This window comes from Mastigoproctus giganteus, chromosome 10, assembly GCF_048544385.1.
Source record: "Mastigoproctus giganteus isolate SK-2022 chromosome 10, ASM4854438v1, whole genome shotgun sequence".
NCBI lineage: Eukaryota > Metazoa > Arthropoda > Arachnida > Uropygi > Thelyphonidae > Mastigoproctus > Mastigoproctus giganteus.
The window spans coordinates 15,424,301-15,450,431 of NC_143584.1; the positions used below are offsets into that span (position 1 = coordinate 15,424,301).

The following is a 26,131-nucleotide window of genomic DNA, read 5'->3' on the forward strand; positions in this document are numbered from 1 at the left end:
CCAGGATACTCCGGCCTTTTGTCCAGCAACCAGAAAATCGACCTCGGACACGCACAATTTACAGACAGTGTACACGGAGCAATGTGGCCTTAGTCGCTGGTAGTCCTGAAACCCTATTACAACAACAGTTTTACGCGTAAACTGCTCCTAAGAATAATTTGGCTGTTAATGCGAATAGTGTCCCATTGGGCAGTAATAAAAACACGAATGATTCATTATGAAGTGGCCCGTATATATCTCTCTATGAACTGTAAATAATCCCACATTTTCTGCACATCCGTGAAGCTCTCATGGCCTGTCCTGTTGAGATAATAAACTTGATCAATAGTCAGTACTTGTTTTCCAAGATGACTTTCAAAATGCGTGTATTAACTTGTCGTAGGGAAGTAAAAGTGCTGTTTTATGTTTATCCTTGTCGCATGTAATGCCATCTTAGTGGCTGTTGCATATCACTAACCGGATTCTGCCTTATTATCTCTTCCTTGTGCTGACTGCTGGCGCTATTAAAAATAACTGTCTATGTGAGTTGCATCAGGAGACGAATGCTTCTTGGTATACCCCTGGCACGTCTTGATGGGAATCGACTTTTACTATACCTTTCGTATAATAAAGACATAATTTAGATATAAATAAAAATATAATTTAGTTATCTTTCAAACTCTTCTTGTGTTCAGATTTCTTAAATTCCACCTACGAGTTTTTCGATCTTGGGCAGTAGTTAACAGCTTTGTTGTTGAGCGAATTTTGTGTCCAACGTGATCCATGACATTGCCTCCTAGAAAGTAACTAAAGAATGAGCTAATAGCTCAGCTTAAGTGACTGAATGCAGTATGATAGTCGGCCCCCCAGACCAGTCAGCGCAAGTATTGTGAACATTTCTGGAGAAGAACTGAACTGTGCTTCGCACAGATCAGTCCTTCTCCCACTCTTTTCCTGCCCTCGTGGGTAGCACAGTTGGTAGAATCGCCGTCTTTCCCACACCAGGTGAAAAAGACCAGAGTTTGAGAGTCCCGTCGATGTGAGGAATTATGGGCCTTTTTCACAACGTGGGTGAGTTAGTCGGTCTTAGGCGAGGGTAGCATGGTTTTTGCCCCACCGAAAACTCGTGTTTTTCGTCCAGCAAACAGAAAATCGGAAACACGTGCAATTTACAGACAGTGTACACGGAGCAATAAGGCCCTGGTTGCTGATGCTCCTAAAAACTCTACAACAACGCTTTTCTTCCTTTGTATTAATGAGCATCCACTGACAGATTGGTTGGTTGTTGTACAGAATGAGTTGTTGGCGCATTGGCAACTTCCAGGCATTCTGCCGTATATTTTCTATTTGCTTGACGAAAAACGGAATTTAGGGGAGAAGAAACTATGCTACCTTTGTCTGAGACCGACTAATTCAACCACGCTGTGAAAAAGACCCATAAAAATTCCTGGCGCCATCAACGGAATTCGAACTGGGGGTTTTTTCCACCCAGTGTGGGGAGGACGGTGATTATACTAACTGTGCTATCAACAAGGCCCATTGACTGGAAATCCTATCCATAGTTTTGTTGACGATAGCACACTATATTTCACCTTCTAGTTTGAGAAACGTTGTCCTCTGCAAATGGTCTCAACCCTTCTGGGTAGCACAGTTAGTAGGATCGCCGTCCTCCCCACGTCAAGTGGAAAAAACTTGAGTTCGAATCCCGTCGATGAAGGGAGGAATTTTTATGGGTCTTTTACACACCGTTCCTGGTTTAATCGGTCTCCGGGTAGCATGGTTTTTTCTCCCGGAAACTCTGGTTTTTCGTCCAGCAAACAGAAAATCGACCACAAAACACGCAATTTACAGACAGTATATACGGAGCAACATGACTTCAGTTGCCGATGCTCCTAAAACTCAATAACAACAAATGGCCTCAACTTCTCGAATATCCATCACCAATTCATTAAATGCCAATCTCCATTTAGTCCTCATCCTCCACTAGGGAAAAGAAAGCTTTAGTTAACTTCAATCCTTCTAAAACTAGGTCCTGTGTTATATCTTTCAAAAATGAGTCTACTGCTCCTATCCTAATCTTTGATAACATTCAGAATTCTAGACACCTCTGTTAGAAAACTTGCTCTCTTCTAATCTCTCTTGGCATAAGTATTGTATCCTCAGCATAAAAAAAAAAGTGTTAGTTTTCTTCTGACCTACTCATTCTGTACAAATCTCAAATCCGCCTTCCATGGAATATTGTTCCCACATCTGGAGTAGTGCTCCCAAATCTTCTTTCAAGGCTTCATTGAAAAAAAGCAATGAATGATCAACCTCCAGTCTCTCCATGCTGTTTCATGTACGTTCAGTTTCTGCTATGTAGATTTTCAATAAATACTTCCATGGGCACGTTCTTCTAATTGGCAACTGTAATTCTATCACTGTTCCAAGCAGTTCCAACGCGTGTCGCAAACAGTCAGCATCTATCAAAAAAAGATTACATAACTTACAGACTATAAAAACGTCTCCAAAAAGAAAACCGCCAAACATTTCATCACTGAGATGAAGAAATACCAGTCACCTAGCAATTAGTATCAACCATATGCATCTGTTAAAGATCCGGATATCAAAACTACCTTGACCTTTTACCATATCATAGAAATACTAACTAGAGTATTTAGTATTTCTCTGGTAAATCATGGCAAAGGTTAAGTATTAAAATGAAATAATAAATAATATTTGAATTGCTTGATAAGCATCAGTAACTTCCATTAACGAGGTATTTCAAGGCTTGTCGTATTCATCTGGACGCTGAAATACCTCAATGTATACGTAGATTTTCTCTTCTTCCGCTTCATGTTGAGAATACCAACCACGAAGAAAGATAATGGTGACGTTACGTTCTCTCTGAATAGCTAATACTCTGTGGCGATGAAGTTAGACAGTTGATTGACAGGGGAGGAAACATCACAGCTTGCCCCATTCCTATTACCGTGTAATAGGAATCCTGTAGGTACAGGATGCACAAGGTTATTTGGGAATCCCAAAAATTATTTTCACTGAAATTCGTCAAGTTGAAGAAATCGATTTCAAGCTAACTGACAGGTGTGAAATAAACTCCTGGATTTTTTTAGAACTATACTGGGATGAAAAACAAGAGTTTGATAGGGAAAAACCATGCAGTTGTTGCCCGAGGTTGCTAACTACGAGATGGAAAAAAAGAAGAAACAAAAAACCCCTTAAATTTACTAATTCCGGGTTTTTCATACCCCAAATGCGAAAGGTATTGAAATCAATAGTACTTAGTTCCATGGTTGAAGGTTAAGAAGATTAAAAAGATACCAGAAATGGAAGTTGAAGGATTAAATGAGGAAGAATGAAAATTAGTTCAGCGATTTTTGAAATTGGACAATAAAAGGATGCTGACTGGTTGCAGGACGTGTTCAGACTGATTTGGAAGAGAGAGGAAGAATTGTAGAAGCCAATTCAGAAGAAGAGCGCCCATGCAAATATCTATAGAAAAGACATGCAGCAGAAACAAAGTCTGAGACGGAACTGCCCTCTTTTGAATGGAGGTAATCCCTAATAGAGATATAACCTTGTCTAGAAATCTGAGTGTCATCGAAGATGAGCAGAAGAAGACTTTGTACGAGTTTAAAGAAACAGAATTCAAAACATCAGATACTCGCTTTCTCATGCCATAATATTAAGTATAGCAGCAGAAACTTCAAGCATGGATTATTTTGTGCGTTTTCTATTTGTAAATTCGACTTGTATGTTCTTTATATACAGTACCTGTCGGTGTAGTAAAAGGTAACTCCTAGATCTTCAATTAATTTGGTTCTGGGATCAATGTATAACCAAATAGAACCATATCTCTAATTTTATTTTAGTAAAAGACAATCAATGAGTGTATAGATTTATAAATTCTTACGCCGTCTGCATAAGTAAGATCGTTTAAATAAATTGTAAATAATAAGAGACCCCAAGGCTGATCCTTGGGGTACACCTCTTTCCCACTTTTAAGACGATTTAAGAAAAAAATTTTAACATCCAAAACAGTTTTAAGATCAGTGTTAAAAATTGCTTTGGTTAAAAGAAACTGGCAATTCTTTAAATATAATATTCTCTTTTTAGTTTTGGCATTTTTTGTTCTGTGACAACCATAAAGGTATGATGAACAGCCTTCTGGAAAGTTGGTTGGATTCAGCATGTTATTATACCTTCATCCTTACGATTAGTATATATGTTAAATATATATCTGGAAATTTATAGGTTAATTTACCCTCTGGTCAATCAAATACAGAGGAGAGAAAGTATTTTTATAGTAATCCTGGATGTTAGATAGTTTCGGATTTTAAGCCTCGATAATCCGAAGTAAACTCCTTTATTCGGATTATTGAGGCTTAAATTCGATAGCAAAAACATCGTTTCTAAGGTCCGGTTTTTCCAATGGAAAACACAATATGGTTACACAAATCAAATAATAAATTAGACTTAATAGATTGAAATTTGAAAAGCGAAGTTATTGTTTTTAGTCTTAAGATGGAGTGAAAGTACGTGGTAACGTTATTAGTATTAAATGATGAATTTCATCATTGAAATTGTTATTCAAGTATTACTCTTCAGATCGGTATTGCTAGTCATGATGACATTAAAATCAGAAAACCTGTCTTTGAAACAAAGAAATGCTTGTCAACCAGTTGCATGCAGATGTCTTTCCAACTATGTGTGACCAAGGTTTCAGACATTTTACCTTGACCTTTGCTGCACATCGTAAATATGAATTAAGGTGAAGGTCTAATGATAGTCTCTGAAGTGCGTCTCTTAACTTTGCAGTTCACAGAATTGCAAATTGTCGGCCAAATCAAATTCAGTGGACGTGGGTCCCAGGATCTTGGGATCCACGTACCAAGAGTGTAAATTTTTATTTATTATTATTATTTTTTTACTGCAATTCTTCCGTTTGGGGATCTACTGACTTGCATCCTATGGTCAAAAATAGATTTGCAAAGTACTTCTTCCTGGATTCGTAGATGTTCTAATAAGTATACAGATAAAATTCATTGCATTTTATATGTTACATGCAATTGCTGTTATATATATATATATATATATATATATATATATATATATACTGATTTTTATCCCTTTTCTCTTTTGTATGTGTATAGGGTTCCATGTTACTCCCAAATTACCCAACCTGTGTCCAGAAAGCTGCATCCTACTCTTGGTTGGTGTGCTCATTGGCCTCATTCTGTTTTTCTCCGGACTTTCATCAGTTGGTCCTCTAACACCAGACGTCTTCTTCTTGTATATGCTTCCACCTATTGTTCTGGATGCCGGGTATTTTATGCCTAATCGCCTGTTTTTCGATAATCTAGCGACGATTCTTCTTTATGCTGTTGTGGGAACAGTGTGGAATGCCCTAACTATCGGATTCTCCTTATGGGGAATTGGACTCACTGGACTTTATGGTGTGAAGTTTCCGCTTTTGGATACCCTGCTCTTCAGCTCCATTATTTCTGCTGTTGACCCAGTAGCTGTATTAGCTGTCTTTGAAGAAATCCATGTTAACGACGTTCTCTACATAGTGGTGTTTGGAGAATCTCTCCTTAATGATGCCGTTACAGTGGTAAGTACACATTAAATTGATAATTAAAATCATTTGGATTATAAAGATGAATGACATTTAAACACTCATGCTGATCATTTTAAATAGATTGAGCAGTTAGTCTCCAAAATAAGATTTGTATGTTTTATAATGAGCTTAATAAACACGATGTTAGGTGGATGATAATAATTCATTGATTACTGAGTGATCAATGAATTATTATCATCTACCTAACATCGTGTTGGTTACCGTTTGCACGGATAACAGCTGCTAATCGTCTACGTATTGACTCCACTAGATGTCTGAAGACGTCCGTAGAGATCTTCAGCCATGCTGCCTTCCAGGCCTTTCCCAGTGTCGAAATACTTGACGGTTGCATGCCCATGCGCCTCACTTCCCATCCCAAAACATCCAACAGGTGTACATTTGGATTGAGGTCAGGCAAATTTGAAGGCCAATCAAGATGGGGGATATCTTCACTGTGTCCCACCCTCGAATCACTCTTGCACACTGCTGGACCGACGACACGGCGCATTATCGTCTTGGAAGATCCCGTTTCTGTACGGGGAGAAAATGCAACATGGCATGGCATGGTGCAGACGGTCTCCTAAGAGCTGCCGGTAGATCTCATCAGTGAAACGTTGGTCCATATTCACAAGTGGCCAAATTCTTGACAAAACATGCCCCATATCAAGCAACCACTACCCACCTGGACAGCTGGCAATATGCATGATGGGTCTGTGGAATCATATTGCTTGCGCCACACACGGTGTCCGTCGACGTGTTGCACCAGGTATTTGGATTCATCCGACCAGCACACTTATATCTGCTGCTCCAGTGACCAACGAGCATGTCGTTCACACCACAGAATTCTCCATCGACGATGATCAGCGGTGAAGAGAGGGTCTCTTGGATCGTCTGCTGTGGAACCCCATACGTCTGAGTGTCAGGCACATTGTCATTTGGGACATTGTTCTTGCATTCCCTACGTTGTGTTTAGATCGCCTGCTTGGTGACAAAACGGCCAGAAACAACTAAACAACACACAGTGCACAAAAATATTACGCACATTTCTGGCCTGTTAAAGTGCTCTGTAACCATCAGTATACAAAGGCGGGTTGAACTTTCGTTCAGGTGCTGTCCTACATAAGATACTATACATGTCTACATGACATGTCATGCATTCCCTATATTGTCTTGCGATGTCACCTATTGCATAGTAACCTGCCGTTTAGCCCATACAACGGGCTGCACCCTTCGCTCACCACGAACATTCACCTTATGTAATCCTTTGTCAGGGGTGATGGTTGACCCTTTCGACACCATTCTTGTACACCTTAACCACAATGGGCCGTGAGCTACCAACAAGACCTGTTTCCGATAAGGAAGCGCCCAACACACGAACTCCCACAATCGTGATCTTTTTAAACTCCATGATATTTTTACTACCTCCCATGACTTTTACTTTACCACTCTGACTTGCACGACCAGATGCAAATTGCCACTACTCTAGCGTATGAAGCTGTCCTGCGGGCTCTGTGGCATAGTCCATTACGGATGGGGTGGTCACAATTCAGTGATAACATTACTTTTCTGGAAATTGTAGTAGGTAGTAATTTTTATTATCCAATTTACCTTTCCCACGTGATGTTCTAGCAACCGCATCAAAAGCTGAACTGAGTTTTCTGGAAATTGCGATCTCAATTTTCTAAATAGGCCTCGATTCGATTTCAGTTTTTAATTCATTTCTTTCTGTTAATAGGTACCCACATTAATTTTAGCCTCACGGTAGTAATATAGCTGTTTACAAAGTTCCCACTCATTGGGATTTGTTTCCATTGATAATAGATGCACCATTTCGGCTACACTGATCTCATTTGGATAATGGTTTAACTGCAGTTCAAATTTGTCCAGTCTTTGTCTATTATAAAGCCACAATAAAACAGTTTTCTAATAAAGTTGTGTTATTATCTACTAAAGGTTTCTTTATCCTTTGTGTCTGCATCTTATCTTTTGATGACTAGTGTACTTTACAGATTCCATTACTGTTTTATAAGTGCCCAAAGAAAATTGGAAGTCGCAAAAAGAAATTATGCTCTATAGGCTATCCAAATAGCTGAAGACTTTTTTTTTTCCTTCTTTATGGGTTTTTTCCACCTTGTGACGGGTACTAGTACCAAGTGTGTGTGTGGGATGGTTGGTTGTGTCCAGTTACTCTTATTGTTTTTATTACTGTTGGTCGAGGAACTCTCTTACTATCCTAGAGGTGATCGGGATGGCGGCTTTCTGGAGCTGGTTTGGTGTTGGGCGCCGCTATGTCCATCAAGTAGGTAGCAATTTCCTTGATGATGATTATGTCTGGTCTTTTGGGCAGATAACCTTGTCCGTTATGATGGCACGGTCCCAGTATAGTTTGAGTAGAGGTCTATAGTATGGCCTGAGGCTCGTACTATTAATATGGTAAACTTTCTTTTATCAGCTGGTATTTTTGCGCTAGCTTCTGATATATTATCCTGATCATGTCTCCGAGTGTACTCCGTCTGGGTGATCTCACCCTGAATCCTGCAGTGATATGCTGGATTGTTTTTGGGATCAGGTATCATCGACGACATGTCACCTTGTACTCCTGCATCCTTGGCGATAGATTTTTATAGTTCCTTGTGTTGATTACCTCTTCTTGGATGGCGAGCATGAATCCTTCGGTCTCGGGGAAAAGCTTTCCTTTCGTGAGCCAAGCGTTCTAAGCCGTCTTATCTGTGTAGTCTTGATGGACCGATGGATGTCATTGTAGTGTCTTCTTCGTCCATCTTTCTATTTGTGTTCTTGCTTCTATCTGTGCGTGTGGTCTATTTCCTAGGGTTTGCCAGTTGTGGGACTTCCTGATCGACTATTGTACTTCTACCTGCCGAATTTCCCATTATGTCATCTTGTGCATTCTTGGTTTTCTTCTTTTCTGTATCTATCCAGGGTGCATGGCCATTGTGGCTAACTTCGCTTGGTAGATCGGTGCTGTGTTTTCCTGGAAGTAATTTCGCAGGTTCTTAATCGCCTTCTTCTTTTGTTCAATGGCTTCAGACAATCCTCATCATTTATGGGCTCCCTCTGTCATTGCTTCACTCTTTTCACTGGTCTTCAGCTGGTAGCTTTGTCTGGCTAGATGTCCTTGCTGTAATTCATGGGTATTGCATTTGTCTAGGCCAAATGCATCCTGATGTTAAAGCTATACTCTTTGGTGATCCGTACTAGCCGTTGGAGTTGATTCTCAGTTGCGGCATACAGCTTGATGTCATCCATGTACATCAGGTGACAGAGGGTGTACAGGTTCTTCCTCCTTTCTTTTAGGGTATATCCGTGTTTGGTGTTATTGAGCATGGCGGGCAGTGGATTTGAGTGCTAAAAAGAACCATAGTGGAATCTTCCTTGGAAGATTTCTCTTTTGATGGGTATCAGTCTGGTCGTGATGTTTTCGACCTTGATGGTGGTCCTCCATTTTTCCATGGTTGCTTCTACGAAGTGTCACTTTGGGTTTACTTCATAGATCTTTAGTGTCCCTATCAGCCAGCTATGAGGCACAGCGTCCAAGGCCTTGCGGTAGTCGATGTAGGTCCTGTACAGGTTGCAGTACTTCTTGTAGGCTTGCTTAATAACTGCAGCGTCAATTATCAATTGCTCCTTGCATCCTGTGTTCATCTGCTTACATTCCTTTTTCTGCTCGGCCATGATGTTCTTGCTCACCAAGTGATCTGATATCTTCTTAGTTATGCAGCTGGTCAGTATCTTGCACATTGTTGGGAGATAGGTTTGCACTTCCGAGTTTGTTGTCTTTGTCTTTAGCCTTTAGATAGATGATTCCTTGAGTCACAGACTCTGGGACTGTGTGCTGTGTGTGTGCGTGTGTGTGTGTGTGTGTGTGTGTGTGTGTGTGTGTGTGTATGTACACCTGAACTTCTCGTACCAGTAGTTGTGGATGTGATCTGTCCCTATGGTTTGCCAGTTGTGGGACTTCCTGATCGACTGTTGTACTTCTACCTCCCGAATTTCCCATTATGTCATCTTGTGCGTTCTTAGTTTTCTTCTTTTCTGTATCTATCCAGGGTGCATGGCCGTTATGGCTAACTTCGCTCTCCACAAGTTTCCGCAGACCTCCTCGAGTGCGTTCTAGTTGGAGGGGTCCGTTGCCTTCCTTCTCCTCTTGTCCGATTTTCCTCCTGCAGAAAGCTCTCTGGTTTTCATCAAATATCCTGTTGTCTGTTTTCCTCTTAGCACTCTCCCTGCAATGGCGAAGTCTCTTACTGAGTGCCAGTAGTTTCTGCTTGAGTGTCAAGGTATTCTTCGATCCTCTGATTATAGGTCTCGTGTTTGCTGTGGATGTTGTCTTTCTTGAGGATGGCCCTCACTTTTCTGATCAGCTTCTTACTTCTGTTATACCGTTTGTATTGGGTCAGTTGAACTATCTTATCTCTTCTGCTGTAGACTTCTTTCTGAAGTTGGTGGTTCCTTGCGTTTTGTGTCATGTTGTTCTCTGGTTTCCTTTCGGTTTATCCTGGTGGCTGCTGTAGCGGCACTAGTGTTACTTCGTTATTATTTCTCAATAATGCGGTATTTTATTCGTCTATTGAAGTGGTCTATGACTTTTCCGGGATTCTGTTTGGTCTCTGCTTCGGTATTTTGGGTATTTGTGTAGTCCATTTTTGCGAATTCTGTAAGGGCTTTTTTTTTACTCTTCTTCTATTCTGGATATAGCGATCTTCACTGTTTCCACTTCGGCTTAGTTATAGTTCTGGTACTTGCTGTTCCTTCTCCAGTTCTGGTTTCGTTTGTCCATATTCGTTATTGTTCTGTTTGTAGTCGATCGCTCACATCCTGCTGGATTTTTATCAAGACTGCAGGAGCTATCAAGTTCTTCTTGATGATGGCCCGTCTCTGGTCTGCAATTCACTGTTTGATGACCTGAAGTCGGGCACCGTTCCAATCACTTGGTGTGTAGTTTTACCCTTTACATTGTCATGTGTGTCTCTGGCTTCGTTACTTGATGAATTTACAACAGATGGGAAGTTTGCTGGAACAAACTTCCATCTGTGGTTGTGGAAGTTGATAGCTTAAATAAATTCAAGGGAGAATTGGACAAATTCTTGGAGCGAATGGATGGTGAAATGGGAAGGGTTTTTCCCCTTTTTTTTTTTTTTGGCTGATGCTGTATAAGCTTGCTTTCTTACATGATACACCGATGAGCCAAAACATTATGACCACCTACCTAACATGTTGGTCCTCCACGTGCAGCGAAAACAGCTCGTACTGGGCGAGGCATGGATGCTACAAGATTTCTAAATGTCTTGTGGTATCTGGTACCAACACGTAACCAGCAGATCCTTCAACTCCCGTAAGGTTCGTGGTTGAGACGCAGCAGATCGGAGTTGTTGTTCCAACACAAACCAAAGATGCTCGATGGGATTGATGTCTGAGGAATTTGGAGGGCAGGGCAATAACCGGAAGTCTTCCTCATATTCTGCGAACCAGTCTCGAATAATCCGGGCGGTGTGGCATGGCGCATTATCCTGCTGAAAGACGGCACCGCCTGAGGGGAAGACCGTTACAACGAAAGGGTGTACCTGGTCAGCAGTGATGGTTAGGTAAAGTGTATTTAGGGTCAAACGGCACCAGGGATTTCCCTCATCTCCGCGTAGTTTACATTGTGTGGTGGTACAGTTCGCTGTTAAAGGCCAGAGATTTAAAAGTGTATGAATCTTGAAATGTGTGGTGTCGTGTACCGTTGTTCTTCTGGCCATTTAGCCTCCAGACCCTTGCTGAGGCGAAACGGTGCCCCACTTTTGCCCCGTGGAGGCAGACCAGGTACCCAGTAGTTTGCTTTTACTCTGGCAGGTCCTGCCACCTAATTTCCTGAGATTTCAGTGGCTAGGACCAAAAAAAAAAAAAAATGATTCAAAGTTGGGTTGCAAGGGGACAGGGCTTGAAAGGTGAGAGCCCGAAAAGTGAGCGAAAAGTTTTTTGATAAGATTAAATTTTAGTGTGTGGGAGGTATGCTAAGTTGCAGATAGAGGGGAGGAGAGTGAAGACTGGAGTGAGAAAGAAAAGAAGAAACTGGAGTAAATAGGGAAGACGACCCCAGGTGGATGTCAGTGGGGCATGCCCATGCCCCACCAGAAAGAAGAGAGGAAGAGAAGGGAAGATCCTCTCCTCCCCCCTCGCTGGGGAAGGGAGGAAAGTGAGCCCGGCAAGAGAGCTGGCTCAGATCACCAATAAGGCTCTGTAGCAGCATGTCTGCTGTTTTCCATGTGGTGATATCCCGGCAGGTTCAGTCAATAAAAGTCATGGTGTCGTTTAGTGTTGTACCACAAGTGGGATGATGCATCTCCATGTTTGGTGCTGGTGATCACTTTTGGTCTCTTCATGTGAGGTCGGCTTTTAGGCGACTTCTAGGGAGCCACTCAGTCCTGGGTGGTTGACATTTCCAGGTGTCCGTGTGGTAGTGTCTTTTGCCAGCTATCTCTCCCTGAACTTGAATTTCACGAGCCAGATAGCTGTCTTTGCCAGCTATCTGGCCCATGAAATTTAAGTTCAGGGAGAGTTTTCTCTTTGGGTTTGTCTCCTCAGTGTTCTAACTTTCCTGGGGTATGGTCAGTGATGTTTAGGTATAGGTAGATATATATGTATGTTGAGGGTCAGACTGCTCCAGGGATTTCTCCCATCTCCGCGTATGTTCTATGTATCGAGTGACATTACCCTGTCTATGCCAGAGGTTTAAAAATAATGTATGGGTCATGTGGTATGTAGTTTGTTATGCCCATTGTTCATCCGGTCTGTTGGCCACCGGGCCCCCATTGGGACTCGGCGTTACCATACCTATCGATGGGGACGCCGACCGGGTGTACCAAGAGACTAATTTTACTCTGGCAGGTCCTGCCACTTACATTCCTGAGTTTTCGGTAGCTAGGACCTAAAATAGATTGTAGCGATCACGGTTGATTTCGGTAAAACTGCATTTAGAAAGCGTGCGTGGGGTTTTATGATGAAAGAACTATTTCTATAGAGCCTAAAAGGTCGGGCAAATTTTGATGTGATTTAAATTTGGACATGTGGGGCAGTCGCTGTACAAGAGAGGGTGCTGGGAGGGGACGTTGAAGACTGGGGGATGAAATAAGAAGAGGGATCGGATAGGAAGGTGACCCCCCATTTTCAATGGGGCATGCCTATGCCCCACCAGAGTGAAAATATCATGAGGAGAGAAGAGAGGGGAAAAAAAACCTCTCCTCCATCCCTCTCCCCAGGAAATAGCAAAATACAGGTCCCCACAAGGGAGTGCAGTTTTGGGTCGCCAATAGGCCATATCACCTATTGTATCTCCGCTGTAATCCAAATGGTGGTGTCAAGTCCAGTGGTTTCACCACTGACTCAACAAACAAGGTCTTTTCCTGGCAAGCCAGGGTCTGGGATTCTGTAGTTTTTTTTTTTATCGGTCTTTTGTCGTGCAGTGAATTGGAGTTTTCTTCTGCTTACTTTCAGGAGTGGGAATTTTGGATTGGTGTTCAAACTGGGTGCGTACTGCGGAATAGCTTCTTACATTATGGTAAGTTTTATTTGTTTGTCACCTTCTTGTTTGACCTTCTGCAGTCCTTCTAGTAGGGTTGCCTTTGGTGTATTGCTGTCATTGTTTTCCTTCTGGAAAATAGATCCTGGGCATATTGATTGAGTGCCTCTTGAATGTCTAACAGTCTGAGTTCTTGGTTGTCTGGTATATATTGGATTGCCGTTATTAGTCGCAGATCGCAGTCAAACATTGTCTCCAGGATGCCACAAGGGCAGTCCGCATTATCTATGATGCCAAGTTTGTGAAGCTTAGCTTTAAACGGGCTGTGTACTGTAAGGAGGAAGGTGGTATTCCGACCGGGGTGAAACCACGACAGTGGGGAGGAATCTTCTAGTCACTGCGCCTTTTTCTGTGTCGTTCCATCTCATCTGCCAAATCTGGACGAGGTGGTCAGTGATTCTTCTCTTCTCACAATTGCGGTCATTAGTGAAGTCAGTGGTGAGGTCATACAATACATTGTAGCTGATGTTTCTAGCAAGATGGTAGAGTAGACCGCAGCGGGTAGCCTCAATGTCCAGGGGAAGAACCCCTGCCATGATCTGGAGGCCAGCCGTGCTAGTCGTTCTAGTTGCTCTCGTCATGGTAAGGAGGCTAGTCCTCTGAATGGTTTCGAAAATCCTTTTATTCACTTCTAGAACCTCCCTCAAGTACTAGACATGGAGCCATACGTGATGGCAGGGAAGAAGAGAGCTTTGTAGTAGAGGGACAGGGTAATACGACTGAATCCCTGCGAGTGACTCTAGCGACGAGGTATATTTTATTTTTTGTTTAATATATTCTAGGCTTGAAATTTAATTTTCTGTCCATGATTATTCCTAGGTATTTGATCTGTTCGCACAGCTTAATTATTTTGTTCTCAATCTTAATTTGTGGTGGTCTCCTTAAGTCTCGCATACCTTTTAGCAGCACCGATTTTGTCTTGTAGGGTGCTAGTTTGGGCAAGTGTAGCTTCGTCCAGTGTAGCAGCTTTTGCAGGGCATCATTTGCTTGCATTTCTAGGGAGGATCTGCTGTCAGCCTCGATGGTCAAGACCAAGTCATCTGCATAGGCCTGGGCCTTCACACTACCAGATCCATGGCGAGGAAGTCATCTAAGACGAAGTTCCACAGGAGTGGCCCCAGGACAGAAACCTGGGCGCAGCCCCTGCGGACTGGGCGACTGAGGCATTTATATGGTGTAGTGGTAACTTGCACTGCGCTATTATCCCGGTAATCCTTCGTGCAATTGTAAAGATGATGTTTAGGTAAAGTGTATTTAGGGTTAGACGGCACCAGGGGTTTCGCCCATTTCTACTTAGGTTACATTGCGTGGTGATACAGTTAGCATTAGCATTAGTAGAGGCATTTGATGCAAGAAAGCAAGCTTATGCAGCATCAGCCAAAAAAAATAATAATAAATAAATAAATAAAATAAAAAATAACCACTTCCACTTCACGCCTCTATTCGTTCGAAATACCTGTCCAGCTGAGCCTTAAACTTATTTAGGCTATCAACTTCCATGACAAGGGATGGAAGTCTGTTCCACCAACCAACCACCCGTTGGCTAAAGGCAAATTTTCGCACGTCTATCCTACATCTGTCTTTCCTCAATTTGAATTTATGCCCTCTCAGGTGATTATTCTGAGCAAGAGGAAGAATCCCATCAGCATTAAGCATATTCAAACCATTCAAGGCTTTATACACCTATCAGATCACCTCGCTGGTGCCTAGTCTCCAGACACTGTAATTTGCAAAACATAAGCCTTTCTTCGTAAGAGCACCCCTTTGTTCCATTTACTAATCTTGTTGCCCTTCTCTGTACTCGTTCCAGCAGCTCTACATCCTTCTTGAAATGAGGCCTCCAGACCTGTATACAGTACTCTAGGTGTGGCCTGACCATTACAAGGGAATAATCACCTCCTTATCCCTGCTAGAAAAATTCCTATATATCATTGACAATACACCATGAGCTACTCTTGCAGCCCGTCTGCACTGGTCAGAGAACTTCATATCTGCCTGCATAACCACCCCACCACCCCCAGGTCCCTTTCATTCTCTACCACTGTCAGTGTAGTACCACAGAGTTGATACGTTGCTCTGGGGTTGCTGTTTCCCATATGTAGTACTTTACATTTGTCAATGTTAAACTTCATAAAAAATGTTAAACTTCAGTTCATTGTAAAGGCCAGAGATTTAAAAGTGTATGGATCTTGAGGTGCCTGGTGTCGTGTACCGTTGTTCTTCTGGCCATTTAGCCGCCAGACCTCAGCTGAGGCCCGACATTGCCCCACTTTCGCCCCGTGGAGGCAGACCAGATTCACTAATATTTGTAAATAAGTACTCTGGCAGGTCCTGCCACCTAATTTCCTGAGATTTAAGTGGCTAGGACCTATAAAAAAAATGTATATAGCGTGCCCGTTGGTATCGTTTAACACATACATATTGTATTTTCCTGATTAGATGGGGGTGCACTGGAGATTAAGTGGCCGAGGAGTTGTCGAAAATAATTTAGAGAAGTTAAAATTTTGGTGTAGGTCGTGCGCTGGTGTGCAGATAGAGGGGAGAAGACTGAAGACTGAAGACTGGGGGAAAGGTAGGAAGAACTGGGATCAATAGAGAAGACGACCCAGGCAAATGTCAGTGGGGCATGCCCATGCCCCACCAGAAGGAAATGAGGGGTGGCGATGGGGGAGACAGGACGGCCTTCGTCCCCCCACCCGCCAGGTAGGGGAGTACAGTAAGCTCAGCAAGCGAGCCGGCTCAGATCGCCAGTAAGGCTCTGCAGCAGTTTATCTGCTGTTTGTCTTGTCATTGGTGTTGCTACCCCCCACAGGTCCTGGCACTAAAGTTATTGTCTCGGTGCGTATGCCATTTGCAGGATGATGTCTCTGTGGTGATTTGCTCGACTGCGTTGCCAGCGGCGTCTAGTTTCCGCTCTTTGTCTGGTAGGTGAGCTGTCACACGCCGTTTCTGCGGTTCAGCAATTTTTACCTAGCAGCATCGTCTTGGGTGGTTGTCGCTTCCAGGTCCATATGGAGAATGCTTCTGTGTATTGCACTCGATGGATTTATCTAGTCCAGGTGAGCTTTTCTAGGAGAGCTTTTCCCTTGGAGTTTGAGTAATGAGGTGGGATTTCTTCCAGATATGTTTTTTTGACTGAATGTTTATGTAGGCAAGAGCGTTCTTTGGGCTGGTGAGTCAGCGGGGTTTCGCTACTTATGGTTGTGGCTCAGGGAAGGTTCTTCATCGGCCGAAAAGATGCTGCTCATATTTAGTTAGCGCCTTGTAGCTATACTCCTCCTCTAGTACATAATGCTCCTGGTTTTGTAACACGAATTGTGTTTCTGTGGCATGTGGTGCAAGAAAGCAAGTGTACGAGCTTATGTAGCATTAGCAAAAAAAAAAAAAAAAAATCACACAACCATTCCCTCTAAATGTTTGTCCAGTTTCTCCTTAAATTTATTTAACCTATCAACTTCCACAACGACAGATGGAAGTTGGTTCCAGCAATTAACCACCCGCTGGCTAAAGGCAAATTTCTGCACATCTATTCTACAGCTGTCTTTCCTCAATTTGAACTTATGCCCGCTTAGGTTCGTAATCTGAACAAGTGGAAGAAACCCAACAGAATTCAGCGTGCTCAATCCACTCAAGGCCCTATACACCTCAATCAGATCACCTCGCAGGTGCCTAATCTCCAGCCGCTGTAATTTGCAGAACTTAAGCCTCTCTTGGTAAGAGGATCCCTTCCTTGCCCTCACAAATCTTGTTACCCTTCTCTGTACATGCTCAAGCAAATCTACATCCTTCCTAAAGTGAGGCCTCCAGACCTATATCATTGACAAAACCCCATGACCTGCTCTGGCAGCCTGTCTTAATTGCTCAGAAAACGTCATATCTGGCTGCACAATTACTCCCAGGTCTTTTTCATTTTCTACCAACCTAAGTGTAGTACCACACAGTTGGTATGTTCCTCTGGGATTACTTCTACCCATCTGCAGTACTTTACATTTGTCAATGTTAAACTTCAGTTGCCACTTCTCAGCCCATCTTCCCAAATTTTCTAGATCCTGATGCAGTAGCACACTGCCATTACTGTCGTTAACAACGCTACCAACCTTTGTATCATCTGAAAACTTCGACACTAAGCCTGATATACCTTCATCAATATCATTGATAAATATACAAAACAACAGTGGACCCAACACCGAACCCTGTGGGACTCCACTAATAACATTAGTCCACGAAGAGCAGTGCCCATTGATTACAATCCTCTGTCTTCTCCCCCTCAACCATCCTTTTATCCATTGTACCAACTTGCCCTTAATACCATTCTCCTCCAATTTGTACAGTAGTCTTCCATGTGCAACAGTGTCAAATGCTTTCCTGAAATCCAAGTATATGATATCAAAATAATTTTTGGCATCCAGTTCCTTTGTAACCACATAATAATATCCAATTAAATTTGTTCGACAAGACTTTCCCTTAACAAACCCATGCTGTGTCTGAATTATTGCTGCAGTCTTGTCTAGATTATCCTGCAATACTTCTTTAACCAGTGACTCCATTTTACCCGAAACAGAAGTTAAACTAACTGGTCTATAATTGCTCGTGTCACCCTTCGATCCCCCTTTGTGAATTCGGGATACATTTGCACATTTCCAGTCCATGGGTATCTCCCCTGAGTCCAAGGAAGCTCTCATAATTATGGCTAAGGGTTTGCTTACTTCCTTTAATATAACTGGATAGATCCCATCCACCCCAGATGCCTTTCTTATGCTTAACTTCAACAATTTCTCCTCCACTTTGCTCTCAGTTATAACAAAATCATTAAGCACCCTGCTACAATTTGATAACCTTCTGGAATTTTCAATCCTTAATAACTCATGTGTGAATGTAAATGCAAAATACTCATTCAGTTTGTTTGCTATCTGAACAGACCATCAACATCGATAGGTCCTGGTATAATTCGCATCGGTGCATAAGATGCTCCCACGTTTCTGTCCGTCCGCAGTGGCACAGAGGTGCATTACTGAGTCCAAAGGCAGTCAGTTTTTGTCGGAAGGCACTGTGTGGCCGGTGAGCAGACAGGTGGTTAGTAATCCTGGTGATAGCCAGTGTGGGAATTTTGGATAGACGGCGTGTACCTGAGGTATGAATTTTCGAGTTATTGTGCCCTTCTGAGAGTTTTCCGAGCGTGTTTGCCCGGTTTTCTGTAGGTATTGGGTACGCCTCTTCTTCTCTGCTTTATTGTCATTCCTTAGATCCGTTGTAAAACCTTGGCAGGTGACAGCTTTTGCCCTTGGAAAGGTGGTGGAGGAGACCACAGCAAACTATTTCCAAGTCCAGGGGAGGGCACCCATGAGAACTTGGAGTGCATGGGTGCTGACTGTATTGCGTGCTCTCGAGATGGTGAGCAGAATATGGCGCTGTATTGTGGTGAGCCTTCGTCTGTTAGTTGCAGTAGTTGCTTTGTGGTACCATACTCTACCCACATACAGGATGATTGGTAGAAAGACAGCTTTGTGGTAGAGGGCGAGGGTTTTCTTTCTTAGGCCCCAGTCTTGCAAGTAACTCTGGCAATAAGGGAGGAGTACCTTCTGATTTTGTTGCGTGGTCTCCTAATGTCTAGGGTCGCTCGAAGTAATATTGAGCATGTATTTGTTGATGATACTGATAAGTTATTTTGGTCTGACCATTCTTGTAGGGTGGCTAGCTTCCGGTTTACGGTGGTTTCTAGTTGCACTCTGGAGTTTTCAGCTAGCATCAGTATCATGTCATCTGCATATGCTTGGGACTTGGCATTTCCAAGGTTTAGATTCAGGAATCCATCCAGGACCACATTCCATAGAAGTGGGCCTAGGACGGAGCCCTGTGGGCATCCTCTGTATACAGGTCTGGTTACGGAGCAGTATGGGGCTGTGACTGTGACGGATCTGTTTGTGAGGTAGTTACTGATGCCCTTGTAGAGGTTGGTTGGCAGGTTAGCCTCTCGGAGTCTGCCGAGGACGCTTGCCCACCAGAGGGTGTCAAACATCTCGGCAAAGTGGACTGCAATGACGAGGAAATACTTTCTATTTGTTGCTGTGGCAGCTATGGTAATGTTCTCTTGGGCATTTACAGCTGAGCATCCCCTTCCGAAGCCGAACTGGTTCGGAGATTGTAGATCTGAGTTTATATAGTGTTGCTCTATTCTGTTTCGCAGGAGGTGTTCTAGGAGTTTGCTTAGCACTGTTAAGAGTGCTATGGGTCGTAGGACCCCGGGAGGTCCTGTGGCTTATTTGGATTTTTTAAGACAAGTCGGAGCTCTGCCACCCTCCAAACGAGGGAGAAGTATCCTTCTTTTAGGTATTTATTGTATAGGCTCAGCAATTGGTCTCTGGGATAGTTTCAACTGTCTTTTTTAATGATTTTAGGGTCCGCACCTGGGGATTTTTTTCTTCGGCAATCTTGCAACCGCGTTATCCAATTCATTTCTTGTAAACGATTCCTCTTCATGCGTTGTGGTGTAGATACAGTTTTGGTGGCACAGCAGCAGGTGTTCTGGAGTGGTTGGGTCTAGGTGTCCTTGGAAGATGACATCCAAGATATTATTTCTTGTCCTGTCTTTCGGTAATCTCCTTACGAATTTTTGGTTGCAGGGATGGCTTCACTTTTTTTGAGTTTGTTCGTGGTTACACGATAAACCACTCCCCAAGGGTCGTCGTTTCCCGTTGTGGTGACTAGGTGTTCCCACGTGCGCTGGTTTCGTTCACGGATCTTAGCACGCCAGTTTCTCCTGGCATGTTGGAATTTTCTTGCGATGTTCGCCTCCAGTCTTAGTTGTTGGAGCTCCGGGGACCACCAAGGGACGGCTCCTGGTGATGGTTTGCCGTTTGATTGCTTTGTTGGCCGCTTCGGTGATCAATTTTGTTATTTCCATTTGATGCTGGTCCAAGTTTAATCTTTGTGTCAAGTGCGAAGGCAGTCGTCCGCAGTGTTTCTTGAAAGAGAGGCCAGTCCGCCTTTCCAATAGCATATCTGTACTGTTTTTGCTTGGGTATTGTTGTTCTGGTTATTGTGCGGTTTAGCCGGAATGTGATGGTTCTATGGTCTGATGTTGTCCAGTTTTCGGCGACAGTCCAGTGTATAGTATGGTCTGCAATGGATCTGGTGGCTAGGCTAATATATGTCTGTTGTGGCCTCCCACATTGTACTGGAGATGGTCGGTAGGTTGTATTGTTGTTCTGGTTATTGTGCGGTTTAGCCGGAATGTGATGGTTCTATGGTCTGATGTTGTCCAGTTTTCGGCGACAGTCCAGTGTATAGTATGGTCTCCAATGGATCTGGTGGCTAGGCTAATATATGTCTGTTGTGGCCTCCCACATTGTACTGGAGATGGTCGGTAGGTTGTATTGTTGTTCTGGTTATTGTGCGGTTTAGCCGGAATGTGATGGTTCTATGGTCTGATGTTGTCCAGTTTTCGGCGACAGTCCAGTGTATAGTATGGTCTGCAATGGATCTGGTGGCTAGGCTAATATATGTCTGTTGTGGCCTCCCACATTGTACTGGAGATGGTCGGTAGGTTGTTAGGTTGATTTAGAATTGTATAGCAGTTGTTTGCAAGGAACTCTTCGAGGCGTTGTCCATTGTTTACGCCACGTCTCCCTGGAGATTCGCTGTGCCAAGCTGGTAAACGGCAGTTAACATCTGCACCTATTATTATTCTTGCATTTGGAAGGTTAGTGTGTATGCTCTGCAGGTAGGTTATGGTTAGTTGGATGTTATCCCCCGGTCTGCTGTAGAGCGAGATCGCATAGAATTTCCCTAGGGCTGTGACTATGTGGGCACACACGGCCCAGGGGAGGAAATAATTTGTCAGCTTGGTTACAGTATAGTTGGGGTTTCTGATTTAATATTGCTGCCCAGGGGGTTTCCCCATCTGTTTTAACAACTTTGTAATTCAGTGGGTATCCGCCTGACCTCCTTACAATGGGTGTAGGGCTCCTGTATGAGCATAATATCAAGAGTTTCCTCATTAGCTTTCTTTGTAAGCTGTGCGGAAACTTTTGACCTATGGGCATTCAACTGTGCGAATTGTACCCTATTGTTGTTATATTGCTTATGGAGTACTGCCATAATTAACGGAGCGTTAATTAGCACGTGTACACTGAACGTCAGCCATATTGGCGATCGTCATGATGTTTTGATGATGTTTAGGTAAGTGGTAGACGTCAGAGTGCCTGGCACATAGATGACTGGATCCAAAACGTGACACCGCAGCCACCGGCTTGTTTTCGTACCACGGTGCATCCAGGCGCCATCACTTCCCCAGGTAAACGACGCACACGTACCCTTTCCTCATGGTGCAACAGGAAACGTGATTCATCGGTCAGATGCCCTTCTTCCAATCACTCAAGGTCCAGTTTCGATGCTCGCGTGGCCATTGTAGGCGTTGTCGCCGGTGAACCGTGGTTAGCATTGGCACTCGGAGCGGCCTGCGGCTACTCAGCCCCATTTTCAGCAGGGTTCGATGTACTGTGTGTTGTGGCAGATTATTCCCGTCACCAGCATTCCGATTACCGGCGAGTTGCGCCACAGTGGCCCTTCTGTTGCCACGTAGCATCCCGGAGGGCCTTCGCTCACCTGGAGCATCGATGAGCCGTGATCGTCCAACACTTCGCCGGCAGTTCGTGGGTTTTCCCTCCTCGGACTACTTTCCGTAGATACTAACCACGGCTGACTACGAGCATCCCACCAGCCTTGCCGTTTCAGATATGCTCTGACCCAGTCGTCTTGCCATTACAATTTGGCCTATGTCAAACTCGCTTAAGTCCGCTGGCTTTCCCATCTGAAGAACAAGGGTAACACTGATTAACGGAGCTCAGTATCAGGTGTTTTTTATACCATGTCCCGACCCGCACATGCGCCATAGTTCAGCTGCAGTTGCTTCGCTGGTCGTAATGTTTTGGCTCATCGGTATATGCTAATGTATTCATTTCGATGCTCCACTTCATGAGTTGGCTTCTTCTTTCTTCCTGGGCGGTCAGTTGTGCAGGAAGCACTTACAGGTGGTTGTGCTGGGTGGTCTTGCCCTTTAGTTGTGGTACCCATACGGGAGACAGCGCCACCACTCGCTTCACTATCTTCCGCCGGGGACTGTCTCCGACTTTTTGGAATCTATCCCTCTGCCTAACACCTGAATGCCAGTGACTTTATCCTGCGCCACACTTGATACAGAATGTTCAATATTTCTACATCTCATCTTCATCCAGCTTTGGAGGGGCCGGCTGTATCAGCTTTGGTCTGTGGTGGGTAGTAGTTATGGGAGTGACACCAGATGGCGCAACTTTCGGCATCAGCCGTCATTTTGACCTTGGAGGCTGGTCCAGTGAAGTGCCTTTCGCGTTTTTTTTTCGCGGTGGCATTCGAATCAGAGTCCATGATTGGCGGACCGGCGTCATAATCACTGAGCTAATCGCGCCACCTTATTAATTTTCGTGTGCTGATTGGAGGAATGAATGAACTGTGGTAGCAGATATGCAGGAAGGTAATATTTGCTAACGTGCCTGAAGTGTAAAATACAGAGCATTAACTAACTTGTTAATTTTAGGATATCACGCAAATTGCTACCTATCATGACAGACAAACTTAACAAAGAGGAACATTGTAAGCGGGAAAATGAAACAATTTTTAATTGTCGAAATAGCAAAAACTGGTGAAACTAGTTTCATTATTTTTTAAAATATAATTAAAAATTTTAAAGATCTTATTTTGCTGGTTTAGTATTAGTAATGGCCCCATGGTGCAAGAAAGCCTATGGCTTATGCTGCACCAGCCAAAAAAAAGAATTAAAAAAAAAAAAAACCGAATAAAACAAACTAATAATTAATAAAAGAAAAGGAAAATAAACCTATTTATCCTATGCGTTTCCCTCTCCCGAAGACCTTTGAATCCAGATGACCTTTGAATTTCCCCAAACTGTCAGCCTCTACCACCCATGTAGACAATTTCTTCTAGTAATTTATAACTCGCTAGCTAAAATAAAACTTCCTGTAGTCCAATCTAAACATTTCCCCCCGTAACTTGATTTATGTCCCCTAGTTCTAGAATCATTTATAATCTTGAAAATTTCGTCCTCATTCATTTTACTGATGCCTCTCAGAGCCTTAAACACCTCAATCAAATCTCCTCTAAGGTGTCTAGTTTCCAAACTCTGCAACCCACATATTCGAAGTCTTTCTTCATAAGGACGCCCTTTTGCCGATCTCACCAGGCGAGTTACCCGTCTTTGCACCCTTTCAAGAAGCTCGATGTCTTTCTTTAGGTGCGGTCTCCATACTTGAGCACAGTATTCCAAGTGTGGTGTAACAAAAGCCTTATATAATAGGATTATCACGTCCCTATCTGTACTTGAAAGAGTTCGGTAGATCATCGATAGGACACCATGGGCCTTCCTTGCAACCCGTTTACAATGCTCAGAGAATTTCATGTCTGACCGTATCGTAACACCCAAGTCCCTTTCCTCCAGTACTGGGTTTAGTTGAACTCCACCAAGTGAATAAGTTATTTTGGGATTACTGTTTCCCAGGTGTAATACCTTACACTTTGTTGGATTAAAGCATAGCTGCCATTTTTCTGACCATTCCTGAAGTCTATCTAGGTCTCTCTGAAGAAGCTCAGCTTGACAGTTTAGGGACTTTCACAACTTATAACGCAATATTTTGAGTGTTCCGTCCCTAACATTTCATAAGTCTTCCCAATATTAAGGAAAACTTGAAACTCCTGGGTAACTTAGAAACGTTGAAGCCCTTTTATAAGTTTGTTACCCCATAGGCTGTTACATAAAATATATTCTTTTATTTTAAAATTGATATTTATCCTCATAAAATGTGACAATTAAATTTTATAATTGATTTTTATTAAAATTCACACTTAGATATCTTAAGCAGTAGACATTTACAGCTGTTTTTTTAAGTAGGTGCTCTATCACATGTTTGAAGGCTACACAAACATGGGAGAGAAGAACATCATTCCATTGGACTACGTAGCTGGAGTTGCATCGTTTTTTGTGGTAGCCCTCGGAGGAACATTCGTTGGTATTGTCTGGGGATTCTTCGCCGCATTCATCTCCAGGTTTACACACCACGTGCGGATCATTGAGCCACTATTTGTCTTTGTGTTGGCCTATTTATCCTACATGACAGCAGAGCTATTTAAGTTGTCAGGAATTCTAGCGTAAGTATCGATCCTGGAATATATGATGGGTTGTATTTCACTACTCGTAAGGGGAGAGTTGATTTACATTATTGATTTGGCACATGTTAAAAAGTGATTGATTGATTATTTCTTGTGAGATTTTAAATTATTAACTTGGGAGAGTTTATTCAGGGGCCATAAGGAAAAATGGCTTAAATTGAAGTTTTCGTACTCTTTTTAGAAATATCGAAATGTAGATGCAATTTAAATGTATAAAGTATACTGGTTCTAAAAATTAAAGGAACAAATCTGTATAAAGAATACGCTGGGAGCACTGCCAAACAATTTTATTGGATATTAACCCAAAAGCGTATAAGAAAATTTGTTAGTTAACTGACCAGAAAGCGAAAAAAAGATTTAGGCGGATCCGTTTAAACATTGCCCGGAATGTACGTGAATAAGGGGCGTAATTACCCCAACCACAGTCATGAATTATTTTATATTACGAGTGTTGTATTCAAAATTCTATATACCTTTAAGGCGCGTACCAGAACTGCTGTTTTGCAATGAGGTCAATTCTTGGCTGAGAGGGTGTTGTTCCCCTATTGCATAAACCAGGTAATGTCAAATAACGGTCTTGAACTGAGATTTCCAGCCCTTGGCCTGCTACTCTACATATGCTTCCAATGCTCAGTAATCTCTGAAAGCCTGTACTTTTTTCCTTCTCAGATCGTTAGTTGCTTATAGTATATTCTTATATTGGATCCAGTGCGCCTATCGTAGGAGAGATTTTGGAAACTAATCTATTCTTTCATATTTTTAGAAAAGTTAGATCTTATATAGTATTTATTTTTTAAAATTTAATTTATATTATTTTTTAAAATGTAATTTATATTCATTTACTTTTTATTTAATTTATATTATTTTTATTTATTTATTTTATATTCCTGTAGTATGTTCTTATATTGGATCCAGTGCGTCTATCGCAGGAGAGATAATAATAAAAAAAAAATCTTTAATGTTGAAAATTAATCTATTTTTCCATATTTTTAAAAATGTTAGATAATTATAGTATTTATTTTTTAAATTTAATTCATTTTATTTATATTATTTTTATTATTTTATATTCCTATAGTATATTAGGAGAGATAATAATAAAAAATAAACTAATTTTGGAAACTAGTATATTTTTTCATATTTTTAGAAAATTTTGATCTTAGAACATAGATTATGTTCTAAGATCATTTTATTTTTGTGTGCTAATTTTTATTGTATTTCAACAAATTACGATATTTAATTTCTTCCTTAAGTCTTTTACCTATTTTATGAATAATAACTCAATAATTATTCTATTATGAATAATAAATATAATAATAAATGTACAGTTAATATCGTTATACATTATAAATATTTATTTATTATTTTGTTATTTTACCTTGTTGTCATTATTCATGCAGGCTCGTGTTTTGTGGGATCACAATGAAAAATTATGTGGAAGAAAATATATCCTACAAGTCCCACGTGACAGTTAAATATGGAATGAAAATGCTGGCCAGTTCTTCAGAAACTATAATATTTGTTCTCCTTGGTGTTTCTACTGTAAATGATAGGCACGAATGGAACACTGCTTTCATACTTCTCACAATTCTCTTCTGTACTATCTACAGAGCACTAGGTGAGAAGCGCCATCTGGTAACAAATATTTTACATAAAGCTCATTTAAAATTTAATTAAAATTGCGCTGTTTTAGTTATTTATTTATTATTTATTGCGTTTATTTATTTTTACATTATGTT

At 42.1% G+C, this 26,131-nt stretch overlaps 1 protein-coding gene across 1 annotated transcript in view; it reads left to right on the forward strand.

The window, feature by feature from the left end:
* LOC150078794 (Na(+)/H(+) exchanger protein 2-like) overlaps window positions 1-26,131 on the forward strand; it is a 138,066-nt gene that overhangs the window by 87,136 nt on the left and 24,799 nt on the right. The window contains exons 2-4 of the mRNA XM_090383548.1: window positions 5,133-5,593; window positions 24,118-24,374; window positions 25,793-26,010. Of these exons, the coding sequence (XP_090239674.1) occupies window positions 5,133-5,593; window positions 24,118-24,374; window positions 25,793-26,010 (936 nt within the window). The remainder of the gene's footprint in view (window positions 1-5,132; window positions 5,594-24,117; window positions 24,375-25,792; window positions 26,011-26,131) is intronic.